This window comes from Nerophis ophidion, linkage group LG15 (genome assembly GCF_033978795.1).
Source record: "Nerophis ophidion isolate RoL-2023_Sa linkage group LG15, RoL_Noph_v1.0, whole genome shotgun sequence".
Lineage (NCBI taxonomy): Eukaryota > Metazoa > Chordata > Actinopteri > Syngnathiformes > Syngnathidae > Nerophis > Nerophis ophidion.
The window spans coordinates 37,946,819-37,960,254 of NC_084625.1; the positions used below are offsets into that span (position 1 = coordinate 37,946,819).

Below are 13,436 nucleotides of genomic sequence, written 5' to 3' on the forward strand. Positions count from 1 at the left end.
CTAGTGTGTAATTGTGAGTGTGAATGTTGTCTGTCTATCTGTGTTGGCCCTGTGATGAGGTGGTGACTTGTCCAGGGTGTACACCGCCTTCCGCCCGAATGCAGCTGATACAGGTTCCAGCACCCCCCACGACCCTAAAGGGACAAACGGTAGGAAATTGAAGGCTGGATGGATGTGCGTTCTAGCCAGGCATTTATGTAATGCCGATTATAACATAATCATTTTTGGAACTGACGTTTAAAAACGTTGGACAACTGATTGATTTGTCGATATTTGTAATGCCACCTTTCTCATGTTATTTTGAAAAAAGAGGAAACGGAAGTCTAAACTCTAGGAGGGTATACTGTTTTTTTTTTCCCGGTTCCCACTCCAATCCGGAAGGTGGCAGCGGTAATGCACCTAAGAGGAGAAAAGCTGTTTGTAACTGCACATATGAAGAAGAAAAACCGAAAATGTGCCATGCTATCGTCGATAAAACATGTGCAGGTCAAAATATTTTTTAGCCAATCTAATACTTAGTTAATGTAATTCGAACACTCTTGGAAGGGTGTTGTACATAAAAATTGACGAGTAACACAACTGCAGACGGATTGAGTAACATTTGCCGATAAGCGAAATATACCAAAAGAACGTAAGTAATGGCTGTGAATTGTGATTAAGTCAGTGTCTTGTTAACAAAACACCAAATTAGTTGATCGTACTGCGTCCAAACAACGTTAAAGTTGTCAATGTTTGGTTAAATTTAACTGGAAACGCAACCATTATAAGTCATTCTTACTATGATTGCAGTGCTTCCCGTGTAGACATGGCTGATGCATTCAGTAGCAGCTCGGAAATTGCAATGCTGCGTCAGTTTGACGTCCAAGTAAAGAAACCAACTCCTCTGGACAAGCTTGATGAATTTTACCAAGTTAATAAGACCTGTGACTTCATTTGTCAGAATCACTTCGACAAGGTAAAGACATAAACAGAAACTGTCATTGATAAATTGTACACAGACATGATAATTGTGTTTTGGAATATACTCGAATGTACACAAAGATGACAACTGTGTCTTGGATTATACTTTGAGCAGGGGTAGGGAACCTATGGCTCTAGAGCCTGATGTGGCTCTTTTGATGACTGCATCTGGCTCTCAGATGAATCTTAGCTGACATTGCTTGACACGATAAGTAATGAATAATTCCGCTGGTAATCATAGTGTTAAAAATAACGTTCGAAATATAAAAAATTCTCATGTGTTTTTAATCCATCCATTCGTTTTCTACCGAACCCGTTTAAGAATTTGCATTAATGGTAAGAAGTATTTTATTTATTATTGTAACTGAACACAAACATTATGTTAAAATGTTATAATCATATTCATTACTACAAACATAAATTTTTATGTGCAAATAATTATGCAGAGACAACCACTGTTTCAAGTAAATATTATAAAAAAAACACCTTACAATTCAGTGTTTTTAAAGGGAAAAATGTTCACCAATGTTAATTTTGACAGGTTTTTAAATAAGTTTCAGTTAGTCTTTTAACCAAAATGTGTTTTAGTCATGGGTTAGTCATCTAAATTAATTTAGATTTAGTCAACGAAATTCCTAAACATCGGTCTTGAAAGGATTTTATTAATTATAATTGCAGAGCATCTCAAAAACTGAATTCACAACAAGACCTGCTCTCCATCAATATTTCAATAATAAATTTTCACACACACACTACTATGGACAGCACAGTGGAAGGGGGGTTTGAGCGTGTGTCTCACAATACAAAGGTCCTGAGTTCAATCCCGGGCTCGAGATCTTTCTGTGTGGAGTTTGCATGTTCTCCCCGTGACTGTGCAGGTTCCCACCGGGTACAGGACAAACGGTAGAAATGGATGGATGGATGGTTAGCTTCAGAATGACAATGTCATTAAGAAGAATAAGAGACTTATTATACTCTAAAAATGTTGGTGTTACTTAAAAATCCATCCATCCATTTTCTATAGAACTGCTTCTCCGTTAATGCACGCATATAGTTGTATTCAGTGTTAAAAAATATTATATGGCTCCCACGGAAATACATTTTTAAATATGTGGCTTTCATGGCTCTCTCAGCCAAAAAGGTTCCCGACCCCTGACTTTGAGGGTAAGACACACATGACAATTGTATTTTGAAATATATCATTATATATTAAAGGTAGCCTTGCAGTTTCCTGATGACCTCCTGCATGAATCCACTGGCGTTGCAGCTGAGATAGAGAGAACTACTCAAACAAAAGTATTCATTCTAGGAGATACATCATATGGCAGGTAGGTTTCTTTCAAAATATTGTATTTTAAACATGTAATGTAAAATTAACTTTCTTTAATCCGTGGTTACCTGTTTTTGTGTATTTGGAATCCCCATAAGTGCAGAAAATATTAAAGACCTCGGGAGCATGGCAGAGATATTATTAAAATAGGGCTGGGCGTTATGGCCTTTTTTTAATATCTCGATATTTTTAGGCCATATCGCAATACACGATATAAATCTCGATATTTTGCCTTGGCCTTGAATGAACACTTGATGCATATAATCACAGCAGTATGATGATTCTATGTGTCTACATTAAAACATTCATGTTCATACTGTATTAATATATGTTACTTTTAAACTTTCATGCAGAGAGGGAAATCACAACTAAGTCAATTGACCAAAACTGTATTTATTAAACAGTTATCAAGCAGTGGTACAAACGTTCATGTCATTTCCAAAACAGAAAGTGAAAGATTGTCAGAGACATTTTAAGTGTCAAATAAAAATGAGCTGCATAATAGGAAATCAAATAGTATTCGTCCTTCGCTATGTGGTAGGTTACTACGGACGATATTAAATTATTTTGTTGACTATTTTTTTCATACGGTGTTGATCTGGAAATGTTTGCCTCGGCATTTTGTTGGTGTGGCACCAAATGGAGATGTTGTCATGCTGAGTTTCAAACACTCTTCATTCTCTAGCAAGTGACTTTTCAAATGATGCTACATATTAGCTGTAATGCTACTTTTTATAGCAACGCTTTAGCACCACACTTGACAAATTACGGTTGTCTGTTCAACATATTCTTACCTGAAGCCAAACCACCGCTAGACAATGGACCCCCTGCTGTCTTTCTTGGAAGTTACTTCTTCCTTCATTCCCACCTTCTTTCTCTCGTATTACCACTCGCATGGCTCCACTAGCATCACAGGTAACATTACCCATGCTGATCCCTCTCTGCTCCGCGAGGACGTATACGCATAGGTGGGTAGTAACGCGCTACATTTACTCCGTTACATCTACTTGAGTAACTTTTGGGATAAATTGTACTTCTAAGAGTAGTTTTAATGTAATATACTTTTACTTGAGTATATTTATAGAAAAGAAACGCTACTTTTACTCCGCTCCATTTATCTACATTCAGCTCGCTACTCGTTACTAGAGGGGGGGTTGCCCACATATGTGGTCCTCTCCGAATTTCTCAGTCATCATTGTCTCCGACGTCCCACTGGGTGTGAGTTTTCCTTGCCCTTATGTGGGCCTACCGAGGATGTCGTAGTGGTTTGTGTTGTGGTTTGTGCAGCCCTTTGAGACACTAGTGATTTAGAGCTATACAAATGAACATTGATTGATTGATTGATACTGATTTTTATCGATCTGTTAATGCACACTTTGTTTGTTTGGTTTGCCAGACAGACCTTCAAAGTCGGATCTATCACATGTCTGCGTTTCACCAATCAAATGCAGTCACTGGTGATGTTTGACTCCGTTTCACCAATCAAACAGACCCACTTTAAAAAAATGTTTTTTTTATAAACCTTTATTTATAAATTTCAACATTTACAAACAGTTGAAAATAATAATCAAAGTACAAAAACAGTACAAAACAGTATAAAAAACGTACAAAACAGCGCCAGGGGGTTGTAATTTCAAAGTAACTAAAATAGAAAGCAAAAAAAATTATATACATAAAATAAACAAAGTGCAAAGCCATATGCTCACTCAATCTCAGTAAATAACTTACATTTGGAACACAGCATTATCGTTTTCACAGCTTTTTGGTTGTTAGAGGTAGAGTGTTTTAATGTAAAGTTCTAAATCTTTTTTTAAAGGCACAAAAAACAGGTCGGGTATTGAGAAACTTACATTTATGTTTAAAAAACTGAGCCAATAGTATAATGAGTTTGCAAAGGTAAAATTCATTTTCAATTTTTTTTTCAATACAGTGTAAAACCAAATATATATTATTTAATGTACATTATTGTTTTAGTTGCTTAAGAGATATTCCTGGCTGTGAATCTGTTCATTGCAATTTTTTGTTTTTGTGCTTTACTGGTTGCCGTCATTAAACGAACAGGTTACTCAGTACTTGAGTAGTTTTTTCACAACATACTTTTTACTTTTACTCAAGTAAATATTTGGGTGACTACTTCTTACTTTTACTTGAGTAATCATCTCTAAAGTAATTTCTGGCTACTCTACCCACCTCTGCGTATACGTATGTGACGTATGATGTGACAATATGTGATGTATGTAAGAAAGTGCGCTTGCTGTCTGTGAGAAGGAGAGACAGGAAAGAGCGAGAAGAGCCTGTAGTGTAATGCCCATAGCTAAAAGAAACTGCGTGAGAACGTATACTCAAATATCACGATACAGTAATTTTATATATCGCAAAGAGACAAACCTGCGATATATCATGAAAATTGATATATCGCCCAGCCCTATATTAAAATAATGTTGTCTTCTTCTAAACTTGCTCCAAATGACCTGTTTGGAGTTTGACACTTTATCCACATTGGTGGATATCTCCATTTATGGAATAGGTCAGGGGTCAACCACCTAAAATGTTCAAAGAGGCATATGGGACCAAAAATACAAAAAGCAAATATGTCAGGAGCTGCCAAAAAGTAAAAGCTTTGTGTTATAATGAAAGCAACACATTATGTGTCTACAGTATATTAGCTATAGTACACTGCAAGCTGTTGTCTGTGAGGAGTGTGTTGTATTTGATGTTGTTCATGTTTGGCAATATCTGCTCGCACAGGTATTTGTTTTGTTTGCAACAGCCACCTGCCTGACACCACACCGTGCTGAATGAAACGTGTCGCAGGCTGACGCAGATATTTGTTGACAGAAATGAACATTTATTCCACACATTTTTACAAAATTGGAAAACAGTCTTTCTGTGACAGCATCAGAGAAAGTTATACATGTAAACCAAGTGTGCCCACACTTTTTCAGCAGGCGTGCTACTTATCAAAAGACCAAGCGAGTAGAGCGGCCGGGCCAGCAACTTGAGGGTTGCAGGTTCGATCCCCGTTTCCGCTATCCCAGTCACTGCCATTGTGTCTTTGGGCAAGACACTTTACCCCCCTGCTCCCAGTGCCACCCACACTGGTTTGAATATAAAAATTAGATCTTGGGTTTCACTATGTAAACCGCGTTGAGTCACTAGAAAAAAAGCGCTATATAAATATAATTCACTTCACTTCAAGTTGATTTGATCTACCTCAAATATATATGAACAGTCATGGTCAAAAGTTTACATACACTTGTAAAGAACATAATATTATGGCTGTCTTGCGTTTCCAATATTTTCTACTAGGGCTGGGCGATATATCGCAGGTTTGCCTCTGTGCGATATAGAAAATGACTATATCGTGATATTCGAGTATACGTTTTCACGCAGTTGCTTTTAACTGCTGGCATTACACTACAGGCTCTTCCCACTCCTTGTGTCTCCTTCTCACAGACAGTAAGCGCACCTTCCTAATACGTCACATACGTATACGCCCTCGCGGACCACAGAGGTAGCAGCAAGGGTAATGTTAGCTGTGATGGTAGCAAAGCCATGCGAGTGGTAATACGAGAGAAAGAAGGTGTGAATCTGGTAACAAATGAAGGAAGAATTAATTCCCAAGAAAAACAGCAGGGGGTCCATCGTCTGGCGGTGATTTGGCTTCAAGCTGGGAGATGTCGAATAGACAACTTTAATTTGTCAAGTGTGGGGCTCAAGCGTTGCTACCAAAAGTAGCATTACTGCTAACATGTAGCATCATTTGAAAAGTCACCTGCTAATAACTGTTTAATAAATACAGTTTTGGTCAATTGACTTTTTTGTGATTTCCCTCTCTGCATGAAAGTTTAAAATGAGCATATATTAATGCAGTATGAACAAGAATGTTTTAATGTCGACACAGAATCATCATACTATGTGATTATATGTATCAAGTTTTCATTCAAGGCTAAGGCAAAATATCGAGATATATATCGTGTATCGTGATATGGCCTAAAAATACAGAGATATTAAAAAACAGCCATATCGCCCAGCCCTACCGTGAGCAAGCTCTGGCGAGAGATAAGCTGGCTCCTACATCAGCACCTGAATCGTGTTTGACATTGTAATGGACAACACAATGCGATACGACACCAATCTTTACTGACTGAAAATAATGCATGTTTTAGTCACCTAGTATACCAAGTCTGCCGTGATTAGAATAATTGTTTGTTTCCGTAAGTAGGAACACATATTTGTTGCCCGAAGTCAAAAATGCGCTGCTATTGAAACGGAAATAAATGCGCAGAAGAATTAGTTATGGCACAGCTCAAAATGACCATACTACAGTAAATATTGTACATGTTACTCATTGTTATGAATGTGTCTGGGACTACATTATATATAGATTTGCAGTGTGTATATAAAACATTGGAGGTTTTTAAACGGTGACTCCCATTCGCTGCATCTTTCAAACGTTTTTTTCGCTTCTTTAAAATCCTAAAAAGAAACATATGTGTTCTTGTCTTTCATAATGATTGTGAACAATAGGAAAAACTGCAAAAAAAAGTGCAGTTCCCCTTTAATGTAACAAAACATGGCGTACCGCCACGGCAACATATTATCCGCCACAGCTTGAAAATAAGGGTTATTTTGATAAAACCAAATTAAAGTAATATTATTTATTGTAGCCTCCATCGAAAGTCACACAAAGTCTGATGCTTTTATTTACTTTTATTGCCAATCTTATGATTACATCCGGCCCAATTCCAACAAGTATAATATACTGTGCAAACACTATTGTGTCCGTGCTTACCTGAACACAAAATACTCCGCCAATCCACTTTTGGGCACGGAGGGTGTGTTGGGAAAAATGAACATCAAATCAAAACCACGCAAGCATAAAACATTACCACTAGCAGTTCGTGACAATATGAGTCTGAAATATATAGCCTATTATATATACGCACTATTGACTAGAGGTGGGGGAAATAATACATTTTTAAATGCATTGCAATTGTGACATGGACAATTATAAAATCGATCAGTACACGTGTATTCAACGTTAATCTATTTATTGTAAATAAAGTAATGCAGACAGTTCTACAATTTGGCTGACTGCAGTGAGCAACCTAAGTTCCAGTTTTGCACACATTTCCATTAATTTAATAACTAATGGGAATAATTTTAGTGATTCTTTTTACAAATGCACTAATTTAAAAATTTGCAAGTGATTAATGCATATTTAGTGGAATTGAAAAATGTAAAACTGCATCAATATACATAAATTAAAGATGTATAAATAATAAAATTTTAATCAAATTGTAGTTCCTGAGTCGTATTTGAATTGTGAGGTGCCCACAGATTCCCACCTCTAGTTTTACCAAATGATGCACGGAAAATTTGGCTGCCGAAAAAAGACTTTGACCACCGAAAACAGCGTTGCTGAAACCAGGTGATGTGATTAATTAAACAAGACACATGCGATTGTCTGGAACGTATTCAACATGTTTGCAAAGTGTACGTAACTTTAATATATCAAGGAAAGAAAGTCCAACCAGAGCAGCAGCGCGAAGCAAGTGTAACGTCGTACTTGCTGCAGTTCTATTTTCATCAGGGACTTGTGGGACAAAAGTAGAGTCTCTTAACACGCGCACAGTCTACAATAACACCAGAAAAAGATGCACAATTTGTTGCTGGTCGTTTTGTAATTAAGAACAATTCACTAAAAGTCTGTAGACCAGGGGTGTCAAACTTGTTTTAGCTCAGGGTCCGCATGGGGGGAAAAGCTATTCCCATGTGAGTCGAACAGGTAAAATCATGGCATAATAACTTTAAAAATACAACTATGACAACTTCAGATTGTTTTCTTTGTTTTACTTTGGCCAAAAATAGAACAAGCATGTTCTGAAAATGTACAGTACATACCACAAATGATCCTTTTGACAAAACACTTGTCGAAAATTCTGAGGAAAAAATTGGTGCAGTTTAAAAAAACACCACGAAGAACGCAATGAATTTAGACTTAATCTCACTGCATCTACAAAGCAATTAAACGTTAGGTTACAGCCCATCTAAGATTGGACAAAACGCAAAATAAAGCATTAATAAAAAAACGTTTCTATGTATCAACTACCTCACTGTTCACTTTCTTAAAATTTGCACAGAAGACAATACTTTTTACTGAACTATATCAATGTGCAGGGTCTCATGTAGCGTTTTAAGTGGGGTGACCTATTTTTAATTTTAATCTTGTTTGGTTGGGTCGAAGGGGGAGGAGTCGCAGCCCCGCTTTACCTTATACCTCTTGCTTGGTATACTTGCTCGCCCCAGTATTGACTATTTGCTTGCCTAACAGAATTGCTATTGTGACATCCAGTTGACACATTTAGAACAGCAGCTTCTTTCATTTAAAAATGCAGCTCAATTTTACACTTGGCAAACTCATCTGGCATTTGACATCCCTGCTCTTTACGCTTGAAAAAATCTCAACAAAGTACATTGTCCAATAAGCAGGAACAATTGAAAATGGAGCAAAACATTACAAAAATGTAAATAATAATTAAAACACAGATCTTTTTTTTATGTATGTATACATTTTTTAGCCTTTTGTAAGAAAATATTATCATGGCAAATTAAACGATGACGTCATGTTGACCACACCACAGGTATTTTGGCAATCTCGGAGGAACCTAACGGTTTATGGTATTAATGTGTAATTAACATGTTTTAAATATAACTACACCACCAACTATGTCAAAATGTCCCCAAACGTGTCCCATTTGTTTGTGCTGGTCTCTGCTGCAAAATTTTGCCTTAACTATTCATGTTTTTAGGTTGTTTTATGGGAGATTTTGACATTGTTGGAGGGTTGGTTAAGTATAACACTAAATACCATAAAAAACATACAACTTTCATTCATAGTTTTCTGAGCTAGCTAATGTTAGCGTTGTATTAACTAATACCAATTTATCCAATAATCTGACAGACCGTGCTAGCTGCTTATTTTATTGTATCAATGCCGTTTAATGACTATGTCCCCATGTAGATACGGATCTCTTATCAGTGCAATGTGTCGCTCTGGCTGCAGTGCCCTCTGCTGGTTGGTCAGGGGAGTGTGTCGGTCATATTTTTTTGTGCATCTGGTTTGTGGTAGAAATGTCTCATCAACACAAAAGCAAAAAAGCGATCCACATATGAAAGTTCAATACAAATACAAAATCATGCATATTTATATTCAAATCTCAAAAATATATTTACAAATACATGTTTATTTATACAAATTATTTATTTGTATATTTATTAATATATGCATATGTAATAATATATTGATATATATAAGTTGATGTGAGACAATTCTACTTCCATAGACATTTGATAAAAAATGTTTAAAAACAAGTTAATGTTGCTGTTTAATGTATACTATATGTATGTATACTATGTATGTATGTATGTATACTATACTAGGGACGGCGTGGCGCAGTGGGAGAGTGGCCGTGCGCAACCCGAGGGGCCCTGGTTCAAATCCCACCTAGTACCAACCTCGTCACGTCCGTTGTGTCCTGAGCAAGACACTTGACCCTTGCTCCTGATGGGTGCTGGTTGGCGCCTTGCATGGCAGCTCCCTCCATCAGTGTGTGAATGTGTGTGTGAATGGGTAAATGTGGAAGTAGTGTCAAAGCGCTTTGAGTACCTTGAAGGTAGAAAAGCGCTATACAAGTACAACCCATTTATTTATTTATTTATTAATGTGTAAATAGGTCTTTCTGCAAACTACTATTGTGTACAAATATTGGTTATCAGCCTCCTACACTACTAATAATCTGTATTGGACCTGAAAAAACCCTCTCGGTTGATTTCTATTCTATGGTATCTCCTTCGAGCTCCTTCTTCGTCAGAAATACTATCAGGATCTTCTTATTTTCATGGATAAATGTTTAAGTAACATCCTTGGCCGTCGTTATCTACTCATTCTACTTCCGTATTTTTCAGATTAGCAGCGTTACTCTCCAACTGCTACACCATTTCCTGCAGTGTGATTTTTACTGTCATATTAAGGTCTACTTACTACATCCGGTTGCTTTAAGATATAATTTTAAATAACAGAAAACATGATGAGGTGGCGACTTGTCCAGGGTGTACCCCGCCTTCCGCCCGATTGTAGCTGAGATAGGCGCCAGCGCCCCCGCCACCCCAAAAGGGAATAAGCGGTAGAAAATGGATGGATGGATGGATGAATGGCACAATTGTTGTTTTGTGTGGTAAAAGTTTAAATAGTGTGTACAATGTGTTTGTGTTTATTCAGTTGCTGTGTGGACGAGGTGGCAGCAGAGCACGTAGGGGCAGACTGCTTGGTTCATTATGGTCACGCCTGCCTGAGCCCCACCAAAAGACTACCTGTCATGTACATCTTTGACAGAGGACACCTCGACGTGGACAGGTGTACCTCAGCCTTCACTGAACTGTATCCTGACACACAAGCCAACATCCTCCTATTCTATGATGTCAGATACACACACGCTATGGGTGAGGTCACACAAATGTTCACACACATCCCACTGAAATACATGTATATATATATACTATTGTATTATATTGCTGTCCACTGAACATACTTAAAAAATGTGCACCAAATCATCAAGTTATTCTACATCTTATTTTTATTTACTTTATTTTACTTAAGTCAAATTCAACATACATGGCTGACCTCCGGTGTTGACAAATTGTGAGCATCAAAGATGTCATTTCCATGAAAAATTATCTGTTTTTTGACAGCAACATAACTACTGTCTAATTACAGAACATTGAAAAATGCACACACTCACTTCCTGTTCTGCTTCAAAATAAAAGCATGGTAATATTAACCTGTATTCTAACACATCAAACATTTTTAAAATATTTTTAGTAGTCATTGGAAGAAATATTGTTTTATGTATGAAAATTGTATTGAGGTTAATAAATAATATGCACAAATGTAGAGACATAAATCGTTTTATTATCACACATTCTCGTCTCAGAACAGTCAAACATAAAAGTGGAAACTGACTGACTTAGATTTAATGTAGTGATGAAGAGCTTCTATGATAATAAATATAGGTTAGGATAGTTTATGTATTGATGAGATTTTATAATAACAAATATGTAGTTTATGTAGTGATAACGAGATTGTGTGATAATATATAATTCATGCAGTGATAAAAATGTATGATACATATATACTTCATGTAACCATGAAGATTGTATAATAATAAGTACATAGTTTATTCAGTGATGAGGATTGTATGATATAGTTTGTGTTGTGATAAATAGATTTAAAACATAGTTTATAAAATTAAAATATTGCATAATAATAGTTTATGTAGTGATAACGACATTGTATAATTATAATGTATAGTTTATATAATGACTTTATTGTATAATTATAAATATATAGTTCATAGGTGCTAGAAAATGGTAGTTATTATGATGGTTGTTATTAGTAAAACTGTCTAAAAGTTTTTGTCGTGTTTCCTCAGATGACGTGATGACAAAGTTGAGTGCCGTTTATCCAAACGTTGTGTTATCACAAATCGCAGTGGAAAGCGAGTGTTGGCACAACTACAACAGGACTGAAAGTAAAAGTGAACAAGACACGAATGAAGAAAGTTACTTTGGAAGAAAGTTTATTTTGAAGAGGGGACTGAGCATAAAAGACTTCAATATTTTTTACGTCGGTCAAGAAGGATCAACTTTAATAAACTTGATGATGACCTTGAACCGCTGTTCCTTCACCTCCTTTGACCCCAACACGTCGTCAGGAAGAGTCGAGTCAGCGAATATCAATCGTGCTCTGATGAAACGTTACTATGCCATAGAGCGTGCCAAGGATGCCAATGTGGTGGGCATCTTAGTGGGCACTCTTGGAGTGTCAGACTACTTGTCCATCCTCCAGCAGTTGAAGGACGTTATACACGCGGCCAACAAGAAGACGTACGTCTTCGCTATGGGAAAAATAAATGTTGCGAAACTCGCAAACTTTTTGGAAATTGATATTTTTGTTTTGATCGCTTGTCCTGAAAACTCCTTGTTGGATTCTGCTGACTTTTATCGACCTGTGGTGACGCCTTTTGAGATGGAAATGGCCTGCAACCCAAACAGGAAGTGGACTGAAGAATATGTTACAGACTTTAGACATCTTCTACCAGGTTAGTTCACATTCAGCTTTTTCCACAATATCATTAATCTCAGTCACGTATAATTTGTAAACATTCACCCAGCTACAATGAATCAGACAAAACCTGCAATATTGTATTCACGTACAATCACATGGAGACCATCAAAGCAAAGGATAATAAAATATATTCATTTGAATATCTCCAAACACACAGCTGAAAACTAATAGTTGCTATGATGCATACATCCATACTGTATAAGTTAGGGAAAGCTAAAAGTTGTTTGTGTGTAAAAACAAAACAAAAACAGTGGTTCAATTATTTAGATTTTTTTGGACTTAAAAAAAACTTGCTTTTTTGTATCTATAACAATTTGTTATCTTATTATTAATAACTTACCCAAATTATTTTTGTTATCTTATTAATAACTTACCCAAATTATTTTGTCGTATTATCAAAACAAGTTATTTTAATGTATTTTTTGCTCCGAAAGGAATCTGCCAGCCTTTTTCCATAATATCAAATATTTTTTGGGTCATTTGTAGATGACTGTACTTGAAGTTTGAATTTGAAGTATGTATACGTTCGCATCTTGGTGTTACATCTACAGAACTTGGGCCCTTATTTTCCAGCGTAGACAGTGGATAGACGCAACTAAAACTATCAGCGGTCTCTATAGTATTTGCATGCCATCAAAACACACCCTGCTTAAAGGTGAGCTGCCCGTTTTATGAAATTTTGCCTATAGCTCACAATCATTATGAAAAACAGGATGACGAACGGATTGGTTTTTAATGCATTTTAACTTGTAAACATAAATAAAAGTAGGCTTACAGTGGAGCCAATGAAAGGTCCTTTATTTCACCCATAAAAAAACCAAAAAAACACTCAAAACAAACAATACTTCCACTTACATTTGGTGACTTGAATATTAACCAAGTATTAGTGATACTGTTATAATAAGCGCTAACGCAGACAAACTATAGCGCCGCCCTGATCACAAGTTTGCATGCCAA

At 36.5% G+C, this 13,436-nt stretch overlaps 1 protein-coding gene across 2 annotated transcripts in view; it reads left to right on the top strand.

Annotated features, from left to right (window-relative positions):
- Positions 1 to 13,436, top strand: part of dph2 (diphthamide biosynthesis 2) — a 19,207-nt gene continuing 5,771 nt past the window's right edge. The window contains exons 1-5 of one of the 2 annotated variants that reach the window (XM_061922137.1): positions 1 to 149; positions 790 to 955; positions 2,176 to 2,288; positions 10,575 to 10,795; positions 11,785 to 12,453. In XM_061922137.1, the coding sequence (XP_061778121.1) occupies positions 806 to 955; positions 2,176 to 2,288; positions 10,575 to 10,795; positions 11,785 to 12,453 (1,153 nt within the window). In that variant the 5' untranslated portion in view covers positions 1 to 149; positions 790 to 805. Of the gene's footprint in view, positions 150 to 389; positions 632 to 789; positions 956 to 2,175; positions 2,289 to 10,574; positions 10,796 to 11,784; positions 12,454 to 13,436 lie in introns of those variants that run through there. The other variant, XM_061922136.1, reaches the window with a different exon arrangement.